The sequence below is a fragment of the Chionomys nivalis genome, chromosome 7, assembly GCF_950005125.1.
Source record: "Chionomys nivalis chromosome 7, mChiNiv1.1, whole genome shotgun sequence".
Taxonomy (NCBI): Eukaryota; Metazoa; Chordata; class Mammalia; order Rodentia; family Cricetidae; genus Chionomys; species Chionomys nivalis.
The window spans coordinates 14,048,024-14,066,331 of record NC_080092.1 but is presented as its reverse complement, the minus strand read 5'-3'; the positions used below and the strand labels follow the sequence as shown (position 1 = coordinate 14,066,331).

At 55.0% G+C, this 18,308-nt stretch overlaps 4 protein-coding genes across 11 annotated transcripts in view; 2 read left to right on the top strand and 2 right to left on the bottom strand.

The window, feature by feature from the left end:
- Positions 1-1,212: 1,212 nt before the first annotated feature.
- Rgs11 (regulator of G protein signaling 11) lies at positions 1,213-9,672 on the bottom strand. 6 transcript variants are annotated; one of them, XM_057776429.1, is made up of 17 exons: positions 9,578-9,672; positions 9,258-9,354; positions 9,137-9,187; positions 8,952-9,058; positions 8,345-8,396; positions 8,182-8,240; positions 7,763-7,839; positions 7,564-7,645; positions 6,997-7,065; positions 5,072-5,095; positions 4,936-4,997; positions 4,727-4,840; positions 4,519-4,634; positions 4,305-4,392; positions 4,096-4,234; positions 2,087-2,169; positions 1,777-2,000 (listed from the first exon to the last, which is right to left on the bottom strand). In XM_057776429.1, the coding sequence occupies exons 1-17, from the start codon at positions 9,644-9,646 to the stop codon at positions 1,886-1,888; spliced, it is 1,404 nt and encodes a 467-aa protein (XP_057632412.1). In that variant the 5' UTR covers positions 9,647-9,672; the 3' UTR covers positions 1,777-1,885. The 6 variants fall into 6 exon arrangements, 4 of the variants coding, with proteins under 4 accessions (XP_057632409.1, XP_057632410.1, XP_057632408.1 ...); XM_057776426.1 differs by lacking the exons at positions 8,182-8,240; positions 8,345-8,396 and having other exon boundaries at positions 1,213-2,017; positions 9,005-9,058; positions 9,137-9,354; positions 9,578-9,626; XM_057776427.1 differs by lacking the exons at positions 8,182-8,240; positions 8,345-8,396; positions 9,578-9,672 and having other exon boundaries at positions 1,213-2,017; positions 9,005-9,058; positions 9,258-9,527.
- Positions 9,673-11,300: 1,628 nt separating this feature from the next.
- On the top strand, positions 11,301-13,465 carry Arhgdig (Rho GDP dissociation inhibitor gamma). 2 transcript variants are annotated; one of them, XM_057774977.1, is made up of 6 exons: positions 11,301-11,587; positions 12,256-12,435; positions 12,529-12,612; positions 12,805-12,863; positions 12,959-13,022; positions 13,099-13,465. In XM_057774977.1, the coding sequence occupies exons 1-6, from the start codon at positions 11,515-11,517 to the stop codon at positions 13,296-13,298; spliced, it is 660 nt and encodes a 219-aa protein (XP_057630960.1). In that variant the 5' UTR covers positions 11,301-11,514; the 3' UTR covers positions 13,299-13,465. The 2 variants fall into 2 exon arrangements, with proteins under 2 accessions (XP_057630960.1, XP_057630959.1); XM_057774976.1 differs by having other exon boundaries at positions 12,805-12,881; positions 13,099-13,456.
- Positions 13,466-13,591: 126 nt separating this feature from the next.
- On the top strand, positions 13,592-16,686 carry Pdia2 (protein disulfide isomerase family A member 2). The gene is made up of 11 exons (XM_057774979.1): positions 13,592-13,799; positions 14,422-14,628; positions 14,740-14,873; positions 14,954-15,091; positions 15,159-15,275; positions 15,383-15,508; positions 15,577-15,774; positions 15,865-15,985; positions 16,065-16,246; positions 16,358-16,462; positions 16,560-16,686. The coding sequence occupies exons 1-11, from the start codon at positions 13,592-13,594 to the stop codon at positions 16,602-16,604; spliced, it is 1,581 nt and encodes a 526-aa protein (XP_057630962.1). The 3' UTR covers positions 16,605-16,686.
- A 275-nt stretch (positions 16,687-16,961) lies between these two features.
- Axin1 (axin 1) overlaps positions 16,962-18,308 on the bottom strand; it is a 56,634-nt gene continuing 55,287 nt past the window's right edge. For both annotated transcript variants that reach the window (XM_057775974.1, XM_057775975.1), the window contains one exon: positions 16,962-17,763. In XM_057775974.1, the coding sequence (XP_057631957.1) occupies positions 17,637-17,763 (127 nt within the window). In that variant the 3' untranslated portion in view covers positions 16,962-17,636. The remainder of the gene's footprint in view (positions 17,764-18,308) is intronic.

Genomic DNA, 18,308 nt, shown 5'->3' with positions numbered 1-18,308 from the left:
GGGATTATTCTAAGTCATTACCAGGAATTGCCAGGTCTTGGAGCCAAGGTTAAGAGGGCAGTTAAAATGAGAGCTCTCCACAGGCCTGCCCAATAGGAACAAGCCTGTAGTCTGCACAGCTTCTAGGATGGTCACCAGGACAGCAGCTCCCGCTGTCTCGGCAGGCACCCCTACCCTAGCATCGCGTCCTCTGTGTTCTGCTATGCAGTGTAATGAAATGGAAGATCAGGTCAGCTCTGGCTGTCACTACACAGGAGAACCTGGAAGGGTTTCAGGGCTTGACCTGAGAGTATCAGTTCTTCTGAGAACCTTGGAGTTTGCTAAACATAAACTTGTTCTCATAACTGCACATGTTCAAAAATCTTAAGTGTGCACATGCACAAAAGCCTGAGGTGTCAACACGAGGGCTGAGGGTGATGGATAGGTGTTTCCAAGGCAGGAAGTGGGTCCCTCCACCCTGAGAAGTAAAGGTAACTCAGCACACATATCACTCAGAGAAGAAATGGCGATGGGGGAGAAGGGTGTACCTCCAGATTTCAGGAGCCAGGCTCTCCACTGCACAGGATAAGGTGCAGGGTCAAAGGGCAGACACCAGTCAGGCTGGGTTGTGCTCTCTACCCTGCTCCCTGAAGGCCACCTAGTGGCTGTTGATTGGCCTATTTATGATCATTAAGGGACCAGGTAGTTTCCCCTCTAGCCCGCTCAAGGTTTCTTAGGGTCCCTGGGCTTGCTTTGGGTTGTGTCTCCTGCAGCTGGGCACACCTGCCCTAGGGGACACTGGACAGATGGCAGCATCCTATCTGTTCACACCTTCTTTGACAAGTTTCTGGCTTTCTCTTGCACTCACGCGACCAAGGGCCTCAGGGCTGCAGATTGAGACCACCGAAGCCTGAGGGGACTGGGCCACTCAGCAGCCCAAGCATGATGGGCACCCTCCACGGTAGAGATAAGATGGCCTGGGAATCAGTTCTCTCTACCACGTAGATCCTGGGGATTGAACTCGGGTCATCAGGCTTGACAGCAAGCACCTTTACCTGCTGAATCATCCTGCCAGACCTGTAGTGGCTGCTTTTTATACCAGAACCACACCCTTGATCTCCCCCCACTCCCCGCTCTTCACACACACCAATATACGACATGCTTACCCTACAGATACCACACATCACATGCAAGGGCTTGAATCTTTTATTTCTGTAGAAATGAGTTGTGAGCAGAGACTGGGGGACAACCCTGGTGGGAGCTGCATGGCAGAAGGAGGCATCTGTTTCTAGCTCTGGGGCAGGGATGGCAATGCTAGCAGCTTGGGACAGCCTGGAGAGGGAGACTGTTCCTTGGCAAAGACCTTCCCTAGGGGTTCTGGGAGCATCACAACCAGGACAGCAGCATGGAGTTGCCTTTCTACAGATCTGGTAAGACGGGTGGAAGAGAAGCCATGTACAGTGGTGAATGTGGTACTTGCAGATACCGTCTACTAAGAAGCTCCAGCAGAACAAGGAACCCACACAGTGGTGGAGCCCTCCTGAATAGGATGGCATAGCCGGAGGGAGACCAGTATCTCTTCATGGGTCACTAACTTGACATTCTAGAGAAGAGAAGTCTTGAACTTAAGATGACAGAATACCAGGAACTCTGAGAATTACCTTCTAGGAACAAGTCTTGTCCTGATAAGGCTCAGCCGATGAAATCTCTTCACTAGGATTCAGTGGCTGGACCAGTCCCTTCTAGGCAGGGGAGGATTTCCTTAGTGGAGGCCCAAGGACCTTATAGCCAGGCTGGGCTCTCTATACAGGGCGATACCAGTGCTAGGGGCCCAGTGTCCAGGAGAGGATGACCCCACAGGGTGTCAGGCAGGTGATGGTAAAGTGAGGTGACTGGCAAGATCCAATTACTGCTCCCCGTTGCCACCTGCAGGGGCGCTGGTCGCCGCAGGCTCCTCAGGGGTAGATTGAAGAACAGGGCTGGGGCTTGAGTGCAGAGGTTTCCGCAAGAATGGGAATGCCCTGAGGATAAGAAAGTGCTGAGGACCCGGGTTGTCTTTCTGCAGGGTCCTCCACGCTCGGTGGGTTTGGGTGGTGGCATGGCTCACCGGCGCTTCGTCTCCAGCGGAATCACAGCTTCCTCCAGCAGGCCCTTGTATATGTCAGACTTCAGGAACCTCGGGTAGGAGTCCTGCAGGAGACAGCATCCTGTCTGACTCTTCCACTTCCTAGCCAGGTCCAGTCAGGCATTTCTGGGGCCAGCCATCTTCTTGCTCATAGGCCATGCAGGACAGGGTGCTGGGGGTGGGGGCAACCATCCAGTACTAGCCCAGAAAAAGTCCTAGAGAGACCTGTCATCCATCTGGTGGGGCCACCAGACTGCGAAACATGGGCAAGAGGCACCGTATTCACACATGGAGGGATGAACCAGTATCTCCAGCCAGGGATGAGGAGCCAGAGTGCTCCCACCTCTCTGTAGAGGCAGGGCAAGAATGTTTGTTGGCTTTTAACTGCACAGCGGAGCCAGGCTTGATGGCTCACACCTGTAATCCCAACCCTTGGGAGGCAAAGGGAGGAGGAGCATGAGTTCATGGATAGCCTGGGCTACACAGTGAGACTATAAAGAAAGAATTGTCCTTTAAAGGGCAGAGCACTAGAAAAATAGAGAAAACCTACAAAAACCCACACTAAGGCCAGGTGTGGTGGTGCATGCCATTAGCACTCAGGACACAGAGGCAGGTGGATCTCTGAGTTCAAGGCCAGCCTAGTCTCCATAGTGAGTTCCAAGACAGCCAGAGCTACATAGAGAGACCCTGTCTCAAAAACAAAAACAAAAAAACCCCACACATCTCAAAACACACACACACACCAGAGAGCAGGAGGCCAACAAGGGCTGAGAGGGGAGAGTCACTGAATGATCATTAAGATGACCAGGCCAAGAGTGTCAGCTTGAGTCCAAGTGGGAGAACTCACAAATCAGGGTCTCTCTGTGTAGCCCTGACTGCCCTGGAATTCACGCTATAGACCAGGCTGGCCCCAAATTCAGAGATCCACCTGCCTCTGCCTCCCAAGTGCTGGGATTAAAGCTGTGCACCACCATGTCTAGATTTTTTTTTTTTTTTTTTGGTTTTTCGAGACAGGGTTTCTCTGTGGCTTTGGAGCCTGTCCTGGAACTAGCTCTTGTAGACCAGGCTGGCCTCGAACTCGTAGAGATCTGCCTGCCTCTGCCTCCCGAGTGCTGGGATTAAAGGCGTGCGCCACCACCGCCCGGCCATGTCTAGATTTTTTGTTGTTTGTTTTTTAGTTTTTGTTTGTTTGCTTGTTTTGTTTTTTGAGAAAACAATGTTTTTTTAATGGTACGATGATGGATGCCTGCCTGAAATCTTAGCAGTCTGGAGACAGAAGGGTCAGGAGTTCAGAGTCATCCATAGCAAATTCAAGGCCAGTCTGAACTACAGGAGACTGGCTCTAATGACAACGATGATAATCAATGATAATCAATTGTTATAGGTTGAAACTTATTAAATATGTTGAAATCCATGTGTTTTTGTTTTTGTTTTTGAGTCAGGATCTCACTATGTAGATCAGGCTGGCCTTGAATTTACAGAGATCCACCTGCCTCTGATTCCCTAGTACCAGGATTAAAGGTTTGCGACACCATGCCCTAAGAAATCTATTTATTTATTATAGTATTAAACGGCATCAGGAGGCTGAGGCAGGAGGCTCGCCTACAAGTCAAAGGCAAGCTGGACATTTATACATAGTTAGAGATTATAGAGTGAGACCCTGACTCAAACTAACTAAAAAACTTGCTAACCCCTCTGAACACATACTAAGGACCCAGGTAATTGTTTTAAAACTGATCAGTACTGTAAAGAATCGAGCTTTGACTCCATCTATACCACTAGAAGACCAGAGAGTACACAAACGGGTGGGGTGGGGAACGGACAGCTGAGTCAAAAGACAGCAGGCAATGGTGGGGTCTGAACGCCACCACACTGGTTTACTGAAACCAGGGCAGTGAGCGGCACAGGCTGTGCTCGCTCCTTATGAAGCCAACAGAACTGAAAGCAAAGTAGGCAGGGTTGTGGCGGCAGCGACACCAGGATGTGCCCACCTTCTTCATGAGCATGTAGATATGCAGCTGGGCTGCATCGAGGACATAGCGGTGTGGCTGGCGCATCCCCTCCAGGGTCCACTCCATTGTCCGGCTGTCAATGTTGACCCAGCGGGCAGCTCCAGGGGCCAGGAACTGCCTGGGACACAGAAGGCACAGAGCAGGCCCATGCTGGGCCTGAGCGATGGCTTCCCCTCCCACACACTTACTGGTAGACAGCATCCACCAGGGCAGGGACCTGGGCCTGCCCGCCAAAGCGCAGCTCCTCACAAGCCTCCCAGAAGCTGAGGTTTTCCGCTGAGGACAGGGCAGCAATCAGGGTTAGGGCTCCCACTGAGAAGGCTAGAGAAAGCCTGGGGCAGGGTACCAGGCAGTGGCCTCCCTCCCTCGAGGGTGCCTATAGCAGGAAGGTAAGCTCCTCACCGCTGAACTCCTTCTGGAGAAAGTCCATGAAGTGGCCACGCCCCACGGGGTCATCCAGGAGCTCCCGGAAGCTGAAGCTCCATCGCTCCACACGGAGCTTTGTGGGGGCAGCCACCCTGGGAGGGGAGAGGGGAGAGCAAGAGAGAGTGGGCTGCTGATCCTGCTAACAGTCTGGGAGTGATTGACTACCCGAACATCCAGGGCTTACTTGGGCGCATTTATGGCCCAGTAGGTGACATCGTCTGTGATCCAAGGGTTGCTGGGCAGGCATCCTGACAAGATGGGATCATGCGGGCCATGCTGGCTGCTGAACTTCAGGTACCTGGGGGTTCCAGGGACCGGTGCAGGATGGCCTTAGGACCAAGGAGCTCTACAAAGGGTCTGGGTTGGGAGGGTCACTTGCTGCCCCTCACTCACGCCTCTAGGCAGACAGAAGACTTCACCCGGTTCCTGCCCAGTGCCTTCCTGAAGCGCTTGATCTAAGACACCAGAGCTGAGTCAGGACCCGTGGTAGGGGAGGGGCGTCCCTACCCCCCAAGTTTCTAGGGCCTACCTCACACTTATAGAAATCCGAGCTCTAGGTCTGGAAGACAGGGGAGGCTTGAGTTACAAGGCAGCCTTCTGGGGTTCAGGAATCCTCCTATGCCACCAACCAGGGCTGAGACTGCCCCGCCAGGATGCAGCAAAGAGTGGCTCAGAACTGCCCCCAACTTTCGGAGTCCCCTCCTCCTAGCCTCTGACAGCCTTCATCTAGAGACTCTGAAGATGCTCTAGCAAACCCTAAGCCCAGCTACCTAGAAAGCCTTCGCTTGTTAGTAAGCTGTCATACTTTCTGATGACTTGAGGTATTTTTGTTGTTGCAACAGGGTTTTCTTTGGTTCATGCTGGCCTTGAACTCACGATGTGGTTGAGGATGCCCTTATACTTCTGGTCCTTCTGCCTTCACCTCCCAAGCAGGATGATTCGAGGTGTCTGCCATCATGCTTTGTTTGTTGTTTGTTTTGGTTTTTTTTTTTTTAAGATTTGTTTATTATGTACACAGTGTTCAGCCTCCATGCCTGCACACCAGAAGAGGGCACCAGATCTCATTACAGGTGGTTGTGAGCCACCATGTGGTTGCTGGGAATTGAACTCAGGACCTCCGGAAGAGCAGTCAGTGCTCTTAACCTCTGAGCCATCTCTCCAGCCCCCTGGTTGGTTGGTTTTTTTTTTTTTTTTTTCAAGACAGGATTTCTCTGTGTAATAGACCTGGCTGGCTCGACTGCCCTGGAACTCCCTTTGTAGACCAGGCTGGCCTTGAACATAGATATCTACCTGCCTCTGCCTCCCAAGTGCAAGGACTAAAGACATGAGCCATCGTGCCTGGCTGTTTGTTTTGAGACAACGTCTCTTTCCATAGACCAGGCTGCCCTTGAACTCACAGAGATCCACCTGCCTCTGCTTCTCAAGTGCTGAAAGTAACAGCACATACCACCATGCCTGGCCTTTATTTATTTATTTGTTTGTTTGTTTGTTTGTTTATTTATTTTTTGGTTTTTCGAGACAGGGTTTCTCTGTGGTTTTAGGGGCCTGTCCTGGAACTAGCTCTTGTAGACCAAGCTGGTCTCGAACTCACAGAGATCCGCCTGCCTCTGCCTCCCGAGTGCTGGGATTAAAGGCGTGTGCCACCACCGCCCGGCTCCATGCCTGGCCTTTAAAGTCTTCCTGAAAACATGTATACTGAGAAATCTTTCTCAGGGGAGCTGGGTTTAACTAAGTCACGACACTTCTAGGTAGCTCTGTATGGCTGACTGCAGGAGCCATGCAATAGACTGGCCAACTATTCCCAACTGCTTAGCCACACTGGGCCCTGGGCTGGGGTGGATGAGCCCCTGGCTTCCAACATTCATCCTAGTCTCTCTGCTTTTATATGGAAAAAGGTTAGGGGCTGAGTTAGCCAGGTGCTGTGAAAAACAGGATCTGCTCTAGAATGTGGTTTAGGTGGGGGTGACTGACGCCTCTCTGCCTGCTGTTGCAGCATTGTTAGGACCTGTCTATGCTGAGCCCCACCTCCTCCAGGTTGGATGTTACCAGAGGCTTTGGAGGGAGGTACCTGGGGACCCAGGTCCCCCAACATAGCCTTGCCTATCATCCTTTCACCTCCCTGGGAACCCTGATGCTGTTTCAGCCTGGGGGAAGAGCCTCCCCCGCCCCCTCCCCCGGGACCACCACTTACTTGCACCCAGGCAGCAGGTGGGAGAAAGGAGAAGGACAAAGTTACTAAGGGAGCCTGAGGTGGAGCGCAGGCGGCACTGAGACCAGGCACAGCGAGAAATAGGGACCTTGGCATTGCCGCATCAGGTCCATTTGGGGTGGATCAAAGGATAAACAGATGGATGAGCAGAGCAATGATCTCTGAAGTGGGTTAAGTGGAAGGGCGTGTGTTAGCGTTAAAGCAGCAGGGAGTGGGAGTGCTGGGGCTGAATATGAGGCTCTTACCATCTGTACTCGGCTGGAGTTGTAAGAGCCCCTCTCAGGACCCTGCTCCAGAATGTTTAGTGCCCCAGGCTGCAGAAGGATGAGATGGGGTGCTAAGCCTCCTACTCCTGACAGTCTTCAACACCCTTTATTCTTTCGTGTGGAAACTGGGTCCAGACATGGTTTTGAATCCCATCTCTCTACCCACCCTGACTCAGGGTCATCCCCTCAGATAGTAGGCAGACCTCAAACCATGTGCTAGGACCTCAGATTCCCAGGCACTGCCACCCGAAACCCAGTCCCTCTGCTGTAGCTGGGCTCAGCCCCACCTGGTCCCGCGTTAGTGCTTGTGTGTCTCCCATACACTAGTGAAGCTGATTTGTTCTGTGGTCCGGACAAGAGGCAACCTCAGGCCTAACCATGTCACCTATATATTCTCAACCAAGAAGCAACAAACTGCCTGTCATTGCCCAGACCCTGAAATACACCACATCCCTAAGTAGGCAGTTTTGAGAGAACCTTTTAGCAACATACACAGACCCTTTTTGACAACCAGGAGAACTCTGCCCTCATCACCTGAGGACTCACAGGGGGCCTGTTCACCAGCCAGTATGTCTGCTCCTGACACGAAATGACCAGCCTGTCTCCCTTCCGGCGCTGCTTTGCTGCCCTGGGAGAGGTGAAAGGAAGCGGATTCCCACACATAGCCCCAGGGCTGCCAGTGCCCAGCTCGCCATCCTGAACATTCTGAGCTCAGTGTCCCACTAGCTGTGGTTTGGTGTCTCACCGCAACTGCTCTCGAGCCTGCATCACTACTAGATCCCATGCATGGTTGATCTTCTTGTGCAGCTGGGCATAATGTTCCTGGAGGGCAGCAGGGTATTCAGTGGGTAAAGTGGGTAACCCACACCCAGGCCTAGCTCTGGAACATAGACCCCAGCTCCCAGGGGCACTGCAGGGATTTAGTGTAATGGTGTGTGTGTGTCTGTCTGTCCACCTGGTACAGAAACCAGCTCACCCCATGGGAATTCTAAACTGGGGCTGCCTTCCCTTCTGGGAACCTTAAGCCTCCCCTAGAGGAATGAGGGCTTTCCAGTGAGTCAGCAGGGGCTGAGTAGAGGTGCATTGTCTAGTGGCCTTGGCTGTATGCTGTGGGCTCAAGGGATGAGTCTGTGCTGGAAGTCCTTAGTCTTCTGGAGGTCCCACCTTCTCGTAGTCCACCAGGGCCCCTTGTTTTTGGATGTTCTTCTTAGCCAGGTAGATGGCTGGAAGGATAGGGACATAGTGCACAGGAGCCATCAGGGTCTATCCCCTATGGCACTGCCCTGATACCCAGTTCCCAGACTGGATTTCTAGCCATCCCACTCACCATAGTCCAGCTCAGCAGCTGGCCACAGAGTGCTTGTCCAGAAGTAGGGTGTCTTGTGTTGTGCAGGGAAAATGATGTCCAAGACCTTTTCATCTCTCTTCCAGTTACTCCCTACTACCTTAGGGTTCCTAGCTATGGCCCTCAGAGGGTGCATCCTGATCTGGAAGCTCCCGCTGACCACTACCCATTTTTTCTACCTGGAACTGAGGCCACTTTGTTCCTTGGGGTCTTGTAAAGGGACCGCTTCCGTGACTCTGAACACCTCCCCAGCTGACTGGGGAAGAAGTGGAGCCTGATAACCCAAGGATGTGGTCACGGTCTGAGCGTGGGGTGGCCTGGACTCACACATAGAGGGAGGGCCCCTAACATCAGCAGATTATCTTTCAAGACTAGGACCTGCTGCTGGACTCCAGCTGAAAGCTCCGCACATTGCCCTTTGCACGGCTGCTGCAGCCCTAGAAAGTTGCAGCTCCCTTGACTTGCTTCTGTCCAGATCTTTTGGGGGAGGGTGCGGGTCCTGTCTAGTATGTCTCAACGTCCCCGCTCCAACCTCAGTAAGTCCCACACCTCCCCTGGTGGCGGTGCACCCTGCTACCCTGGGCCTGACCTGGAACCTGTAGGGCGTCTCATCGGGCCGGAGCGTCAAGTCTCGGGACTCACGCAGTGGGTAGATGTAGCCATGCTGCGCCAGGAGTGTGCCCAGGTGCAGGGCCTCTGAAGAGAACGAAAACTAAGCGCTCCGCCAGCCTCCCCCTCCACACTCCCCTATTCGCGGTGTGCCTTGACTCTCACCCTCCTCGGAGATGCAGAACTTCTGAACCAGCCATTCCACGACATCTCTGCCTGCACGGGAGAGGCGAAGTGGGCGGAGACCGCGGGCGCCCTGCTCCCCCAGGGTGTCCACGAGCCTCACCCGCTACCGCGTGGGGAATGGCGGTGATCAAAAGGCGCTGGCTCCGCATCTTCACGCCCTGGTCAGGGTCCTGCATACTCACGATCACCCGCTCCATCTGAGAGCGAGCGCGGGAGGTGGGGGGAACAACTCAGGATCCCCAGGCCACCGCGCGGGGATAACAAACTGAAGCAGCAAAGGCCAGGACCAGAGTCACCCAGTGATGTCATTCTGAACTCCCAGTGCTTTCCCGGGTCTCCCCAGTGCTCTTCACCCACCTCTCCTGCCGCGTTCCACGACCCCCTCCTGCCAAACCTTATGCCCACAGGTCACGGACGCACCTTGCTGAGATGTGGCCTCTGCATGCGGGAGGACCGGCCGTGGGGTGTGCAGCCCGCAACCTTGGCCATGGCGGTTGTCCGGTTGTCCGAGAGGAGACGCCCCGCCCCTTGCCGGCCCCTCCTGCCAAGGTTAACCGTGTGAGCACGGGTTCCCGCACGACCAAGTCAACGCAGCTCTCAGGCTGTGACTTGGGATAGCCTGCCGTGGGGGCAGCCTGAAACCTCAGATGCCTGCCAAGCAAGAAACCTGCCTTGGTCTGGTGGCTACCTACCTCAGGGCTTGGTCTTGGAGATGGGGCATTTCACCAAAGCTCTGGAAAAGGACAGGTTTTCATCAGGGTGGAGACAGTAAGAAAGGATGAACCTTACAAGGGATGGAGAACTCCATCAGAGGCGTCTGTGACTAGGGTGGACCAGGTTGGGAGCAGCGGTTTAGGGTCTTGGTAGGCACTACTCTGTCCATCTTAAGGAGTCAGGGATGTGGGGTCAAGGCTGTAGTTTGACTGGCCCAAGGGTATCCTTTCAAATATGTGACACTATGTATGGCCATGGTGGAGCCATAGAGTGGTATGATGTAGCCCACACCTGGCAGGAATACTGACCATTTATAAAAAGGCACGAATGGGTCCTTTCTTTCCTGAGGATAGGGTGCCCTCTTTCTCTTCCCTACCCAAGGGATGCTGGGAGCCAAAGGAGGGAGAATTTGCTTTACTGAGGCCAGGAACCTTCAATATGTTATTTGAGTTGAAACCAATGGATCAGGAGGCTGGAAAGTGTCCTGCCTAGATATGTTACATCTGCTGTAAATCCCAGCCTTCTCCTGCCTCCTGCTTCACCTACATATAAGGTCAGGCTGACCAAAGGACAGCAGTCCTCCCTGGATGAGTAGGCATTCTCTGGAGGTTTCAGGCTGCTGGCAGCTATGGACAAGTAATTTCAGTGTCTAACACTACACACTCCCTGCAGGGCAGGGGTGGGTCTCCCAGGCATCCTGGGTCTTCTTGAAGGGTTTTGCTTTGGAAAGGTAGTAGGCAGTGTGACCACTACCCAGTGCCTCAGCGTTCATGGTCCCTGCTACTCAGAAAAGCAAAGGCGGGTTGATCCCTGGTTCTCTCCAGAGAGGAAAAACACTCCTTTCAACAACTTCCTTACTCAGATCCAGGCCTTTAGTTCTGCAGTCTTCAGCTGAAGGCCCAGCTCACCAGCCATCTGCCTTGGCTAACCAACATCCCCTCCCATCCTTAGATCTCCTGTGGATGTCAAGATCAAGAAATCTCTCAGCACCCACTTTCTGTTTCTTCAGCATCCTTTTTTTTCCCCCGGTCATAGGAACCTGCAGAATTGCCTGAGTCCCAGGTCCTCACAGACACATCCCCCACCCCACATTCACAGTCTGCACCAATAAGCTTTAAGGGATCCTTGACTCTGTGTGGCCCAGACTGCACTTCAGTGTGTGGACGCCCAGAACCAACAGGGTGTGGCCCAGCTGGAGGCTAATAGGCCCCGGGAGTCCCCTTTGCCCAGACAAGAGGGAGGGAGCAGGTGGAGGGTTGCGGGGCTCCAGGTGTGCCCTGCGCCGCCTGCTGATAATGGGAGTCCAGGGACGTGGGGGCGTCACACCTGTTCCACTTGGCGTCCCTGGCCGGCACGCCCCGCCTAGGGGATCCCGGGGGACCCGACTCCCCGTGGGGGTGGGGCGGCCCTGGGTCCCTGGCGACGCGTCCCGGCGCGGGGCGCGGCAGGGACGACGGGGTTCCGGCGCGGTGCGGACGACACGCGCGTCTCTGCGGGCTGCGCGGGGTCCGCGGAGCGGCTGGGGGCGCGCGGCGCGGGCGCGGCGCTGGGCGCGGGGGGCGCTCCCGGCCGGGATGAGCTCACCGCAGTCGCGCCGGGGCTGAGCCGAGCGGGCGGCGGCTCCGCGGCGGGCCGCGGCTACCATGCTGGGCCTGGACGCGTGCGAGCTGGGGGCGCAGCTGCTGGAGCTGCTCCGGCTGGCGCTGTGCGCCCGAGGTGAGTGGCCCGGCCGGGAGACGGCCACGTGCGCCGGGGGCAGCAAGAGAGCCGTGCGGTTGGGGGGTCAGTCCCCGCGGCAACTTTGGGGGGCTCGTGGGGACCTCGTGGCGTGGATTCTGGCCGGGCGTGGGACTTCAGTTCACGTAGACCCTTCTAGAGAAGGAAGCCAGGAGGAAAGGAGTGTGTCCAGCCCGGAGGCTGCGGCCTCTCCCGTAGGTGGGGCTGGGGCTCCTTCCGGTGAGAGGCAATCCTAAGGTTGGAGGGCAGTAGGCAGCATCTCAGTGAGACTCCTGCCCAAGACACCTAAAGAGGATATGGAGACCCCTAGTTTGGGGCACCACCGGAGGGGCCTAGGACATTATGAGAAGAGCACAGAGCTGGGGAGCCCCTAGAGTTCCCCAGGGCCACTACTCTTAAGCAGTGGCCTTTAGGCTGATCAGAAACAAACTGGTCTCTCCAGGGTCTGTTAGGAATCTCTTCCAGTCACCAGAGCCCCTCCTGAAGAGACCAAGCCTAGAGACTTCTAGGGACTCAGGGGCCACCGTGTGTCGGTGACAGCTCCTCTGGCTTCCTTAGCTCCACTGGGCAGTGGGAGGCACACCTGGTGAGAGTGTGGGTCCCAGTCAGCAGGTGGCAGGTACTTAAATCCCTTCCCCTACTCCCAGTCCTCTTGGCTGACAAGGAAGGGGAGCCAGTCCCAACAGATGAGGTGCTGGACGAAATTGTACCAGAGTACCAGGCCCCTGGAAAGAAGAGCATGCTGGCAATCTGGCAGCTGGACCCTGAGGACGTGAGCCTGGTCAAGTACAAGCAGGCGCTGCTGGGGCCCCTGCCACCCGTTGTGGGTATGGCCTGGGGCCTGGATGAGGGGGGTCGCAAGCAGGAGGTGAGGGAAGGTGGGGCCAGCAGGGTACCCTGTGGATGCTGTTTCTCCTCAGACCCCAGCCTGCCCAACGTGCAGGTGACCAGGCTGACGCTACTGTCTGATCAGGCTCCAGGGCCTCTTGTCATGGACCTCACAGGTAACCCCCTCTGCAGACCAGAGCCCCATCTTTGGATGAAGATGATCCTAGGCTCCACTCTGTGCAGAATCCTACTTCCTTGGGTGCATTGCCACAGACGTCATGGGCACCACTAGTCCCTACATAGACATTCCTGGGGCAGGGTCTTGCACATCCTGGAAATTTAGAGTGTACCTGTTATTTCTCTGACAGGAGACCTGGCTGCCCTGAAAAACCAGGTGTTTGTCCTGAAGGAGGGCATTGAATACAAGGTGAAGATCACCTTCAAGGTGAGGGTAGCTGCAGTAGGGGGCCAGCCATGTCCCAGCCTTCCAGAGAAGGCTCCTAACATTCTCCTTTCCCCCAGGTCAACAAGGAGATTGTCAGTGGCCTCAAATGTCTGCATCACACCTATCGTCGGGGACTACGTGGTGAGATAGTGTGGAGAGCAGCCTGGGGCTGGGAGAGGTGGGCAGAGGGTGGCTCCTGACTACCTTCCTTCTGCAGTGGACAAGGCCATCTTCATGGTGGGCAGCTATGGCCCCCGGGCCCAGGAGTATGAATTTGTGACGACAGTGGAGGAAGCACCAAGGGGCGCATTGGCACGTGGCCTCTACGTGGTCCGGTCCCTCTTCACTGATGATGACAGGATTGACCACCTGTCCTGGGAGTGGTGCCTCCACGTCTGCCAGGACTGGAAGGACTGAACCTCCTTGGGGCCTGTGTTCCCAGTTTCTGTCAGTTGCAGAAGGACCTGCAAGCATTCCCTAGACCTCCCAGTTGGTGATCAGATGTCCCTCACTCTGCTGTGTCCCCCTGCCTGGTGCCCATTAAATGTTACCCTGTCTCGCTGCCCTCGTGTTGCCTCTTTCTGCCTATCTCCGCCCCTAAGGGGCCTTTCAGGCTTTATCTTCTCTGAGACCCAGCCAGGTGCCACGTGGCTGTTGCTGCTTGGTCCCCAGTCCCTTTATCTACTCCAGCCTTCAGGGCCCAGCACGCCATGGATGGTCGGCTCCTGCCAGTGTTGCTGCTCCTGCTGGGTGTCTCAGGCCCATGGGGACAGGGACAGGAACCTGAGGGCCCTCCAGAGGTGCTCCCTGAGGAGTCCACTGGGGAAGAAGTCCCCACGGATGATGGGATCTTGGTCCTGAGCCACGAGACCCTGAGCCAGGCACTACAGGAGCATCCAGCCCTGATGGTGGAGTTTTGTGAGTGCTTCAGCCAGCGGTTTGGGGACCTGGGGGCTAGGAGTTCAGGCGTCTACTTCCTAGACTTGGCCTTTCTGGCGAGAGGGTGCCTGGATGGAGGCCCTGATGTTGAGCTGGGCTTGGTGGTGGTCTGGTCTGGGTGGCAAGGTATGGTGGAAGAGCAGTAGCAGCTGGAGGACATGTGATGCCCAGAATCCTCTGCTCTGTCAGGCCATGGCCACACACGGATGTTACTACCTTTGGGGCCTCTATTCCAAATGACTGGTCACCGGTCCTTCTGTGGAGGCACAGTGTCCAGTTTGGGTACTCATGCCATATCCTGTGGCATATGTGTCTATGATTCCTTATAACCCTTTAGAAATGTCAAAGCCATTCTTAGCTGGCAGGCTTTAGGAAGCAGCTGCATGTGGCCCTGGAGACAGGAAGCAGGATTCTTCCCAAACTCTCCCCAACCTCACTGTGTCTGGGCCCTAGGAGTCTCTGGGGTCTGGCACCCGGGTGTGGTTGTGATCAATGCCTAGGGTGGGCCTGAGGGAGGAGGTGAACAGAACATGCTTCCTGTTGGTCCTGGGCTGCAGCTGGGGCTGTTGAGGACTGATGTACTCACAGCCTCATCCCCCAGATGCCCCATGGTGTGGTCACTGCAAGGCACTAGCTCCTGAGTACAGCAAGGCAGCTGCCCTGCTGGCAGCCGAGTCAGCTCCCGTCACCTTGGCCAAGGTGGACGGGCCTGCAGAACCAGAGCTGACCAAGGAGTTTGGCGTGGTAGGGTACCCTACACTCAAGTTCTTCCAGAATGGAAACCGCACAAACCCTGAAGAATATGTAGGTATGAGGTGGGTATGGCTGGGGGCGGGCAAGGTCATCATCGATGAGGAGTGGGTGTGGCCTAGGGATGGGTGGGGCAGAAGTCCAGTCTGAAATGGGGACATCTCTGCAGGACCCCAGAAGGCCGAGGGCATTGCTGAGTGGCTGAGGCGGCGAGTAGGGCCCAGTGCCACACATCTGGAAGATGAGGAAGGTGTCCAGGCACTGATAGACAAATGGGACGTGGTGGCCATCGGCTTCTTTCAGGTAAACTGGGAGGGGTGGACAGGCTACGGGAGGGAACAGCACTGGTGGTACCCACTGTTCTCACAGGACTGGGTCTGTAGGACTTACAGGAAGAGGATGTGGCCACCTTCCTGGCTTTGGCCAGAGATGCCCTGGACATAACCTTTGGCCTCACTGACCAGTCACGGCTCTTTCAGAAGTTTGGCCTCACCAAGGATACTGTGGTCCTTTTCAAGAAGGTGGGTTAGGGCTAAGGACAGGGTTGGGGTCAGGGCCATACATCCTGCTAACCTTGCTGGTGTCCAGTTTGACGAAGGTCGGGCCGACTTCCCAGTGGACAAGGACACTGGTCTGGACCTGGTGGACCTGTCTCGCTTCCTCATCACACACAGCATGCACCTGGTCACAGAGTTCAACAGCCAGGCAAGTAAAGCTATAGGTCACAGTGAGGTAGGGTGGGGTGCAGGAACCTTGGGCTGGGGGACCTTGAACAGAGGTCCAGTGAAGTTATGAGTTTTCTACCCCAGCAGACATCACCAAAGATCTTTGCAGCCAAGATCCTCAATCATCTGCTGCTGTTTGTGAACCAGACACTAGCTCAGCACAAGGAGCTGCTGACAGAATTCAGAGAGGCAGCTCCCCCATTCCGGGGGCAGGTACTGGGGGGCCAGGAGGGAGGAGTAGTAGGGCTAAGGGAGATCCCAACGTGGTATGACTTTTGTAGGTGTTGTTCGTGATGGTGGATGTGGCGGCTGACAACGACCATGTGCTGAAGTATTTTGGCCTCAAGGCGGAGGAAGCCCCAACCCTGCGCCTGATCAATATTGAGACCACCAAGAAGTATGCACCTTCAGGTGCGGCGCCCATCACTGCAGCTTCTGTAGCTGCCTTCTGCCAGGCAGTCCTCCATGGGGAAGTCAAGGTCTGTAGCTCTTAGAGGGAGGAAGGAGAAGTAGCCCTACAACCTTAACTCTACATAAGACCCCAGCAAAAAGCCTGATTGCTTCCCTAGCCCTACCTGATGAGCCAGGAGATACCCCCTGACTGGGACCAGCGGCCAGTCAAGACTCTTGTGGGCAAGAATTTTGAGCAGGTGGCTTTTGATGAAACCAAGAGTGTGTTTGTCAAGTTCTGTGAGTGCTGAAGAGGGGGAAGGTGGCAGGCTGGCGGGAGGCAGGGGTGTCAGCTAGCCAAGCCTGACTCCTCCCCCAGATGCCCCATGGTGCAGCCACTGCAAGGAGATGGCTCCAGCCTGGGAGGCACTGGCAGAGAAGTACAAAGATCGTGAGGACATTGTCATTGCTGAATTCGATGCTACGGCTAATGAGCTGGAGGCCTTCTCTGTGCATGGCTATCCCACCCTCAAGTTCTTCCCAGCAGGGCCAGACCGGAAGGTGAAGGGAGGGATGGGGTGGGGAGCGGACTACGACTACTCCATAGCTGGTTTGGCTAGCATCAGTTTGTGGCTGGTGAGCATGCCCTCAGGTCCTTCTCTTTCTCCTCAGGTGATAGAATACAAAAGCACCAGGGACCTAGAGACATTCTCCAAGTTCCTGGACAGTGGTGGTGACCTGCCTGAGGAGCCCAAGGAGCCTGCAGTCTCCAACCCAGTGGGTACTCCATTCAGGATACCAGTCCCTCAGTAGGTTCTCTCCCAGCAGCACAGGCAGAGGCAGGTCTGAACTGGGCTTCTGTGATCCATTCTAGGAAATACAAGCCAATTCCACCATGGGGCCCAAGGAGGAGTTGTAGCCATTTGCACACTGCATTCCAGGGAGTGGTGTTCTCCAGCGCTGGAGGGAGATGTGCACTATGAATAAAAATGTTTTCCCAGACTTTGTGTGGTTCATGAGTAGGGCTGGCTGGTCTCCCTAGCCTGGTCCCTGGTGCTTACCTCTAATTCAGTACCTCATGGGATCCGACCTTTCTCTTGTGCTCTTGACTTTGGGGCTTGCCTGGGCAAGAAGGGGTAACACATACAGGGTTGCCTCCACTGCTTGGCTGGAGGGCAGCACATCCCTTGGCCCTGCCCCATTGGCAGCAGACAGTATATATCACAGACCCAAAGCAGTTCAAAAACTGTTTTATTTCATTATTATCCAAGTACCTTTGAAAAGATAATTGTACAAGTCATCGCATGAAAAATGGGCTCAGGGTACCCCCTGCTGGCCCTGGCCTGAGAAATATACATATTTACATGGACACTTAGAAGGGACCAGACCCCGCCCCCTGTTGAACCAAGCTGGTGGCTGGAGACAGGCAAAGGGGCCTGAGGTACTCAGCCACCAGATTCACACAGTGGCAGGCAAGAGACAGCATGTTGAAGGCACTCAGTGACATGTACAATATACAGAGGCCCCCAAAGGATCCCCTGCTCCTGGGCCTGAGCCCAGCCAGGTGCAGTGGATAGGTCCCAGAGGGAGAGGAGGACACGGGAATACAAGCCCAGGTAAAGGTATCCCTGGGTCAGTCTGCATTCAGAAGCAAGAGCTGCTGAGGGTCATGAGATGGCTCCTGGTATTGCCTCAGGGGGTGATGTGGGGGTAGGTGGGGCTTTCCTTTTTGAAAAGCAAAACAGAGAACCCCATGGAACCACTCAGTAGGAACCCCCTCCTTTCCAGACCCAGAGGGACAGAGGTATGGCAGACACCTGAGCCCCCACCCCAAGAGCTTGTGACACAATCTTGTGCTGTTCCCCACATCAGGCTCCTGAGGACACGGCTGCCCACTGACCAATGGCTGTGCACCTTAGTGATGGTGTAACCTGGGTGTGTTGCCCAGTGCTCAGTCCACCTTTTCCACCTTGCCAATGATCTTCTCTTCAAAGACAGGCAAAATTGCCTCGTCCTCCCGCACTTCTTCAAATACCACACCACAGTCAAACTCGTCACTCACTTTCTTAAAGTAGTATCTAGGAGCAGAAAATTGTGGAAGACAGTGAGAAAACCCAGCTCCAGGAGAGGAATGCCTGTTCTCATACCACCCTACAGTGTAGGCTTGCCCCAGACAGTGAGCTGGGACCTGTCTGATGCCTGCTGGGCAGTAGCCACGCTTAGGGTAGAGCTGGGACCACTGAAAGGGCTAAGTTAACAGCATGTCGAGAATTGCTAGAAAACCCCTGGGAGCCCAATCCTGGCTTTTGGTGGGTGCGGAGGCGCTGATAGGATTATAATCCAGGAAGAGCAGAAGTCCTGCCATCCACATGGGCTGATACGAGTAGGACTCACAGGCTCTCAGGTATCAGCCATCTTTCTACTGGAGTTAGAGTTGGCTGACATGGAGGAAGAGGTCTGAGGCTAGAACAGAGGGTTAGTCCAGCTTTGAGGCAGGGTTCTGATGCCACCCAATCCTGATGTGCCCTAAATAGGGCAGTAAGCAGCAACCATGGCTGATAGAAGGGGGGTGAAGGGAAAGATAAAAGATCAGTGGGACAGAAAACTCTTTCCTTCTACATGA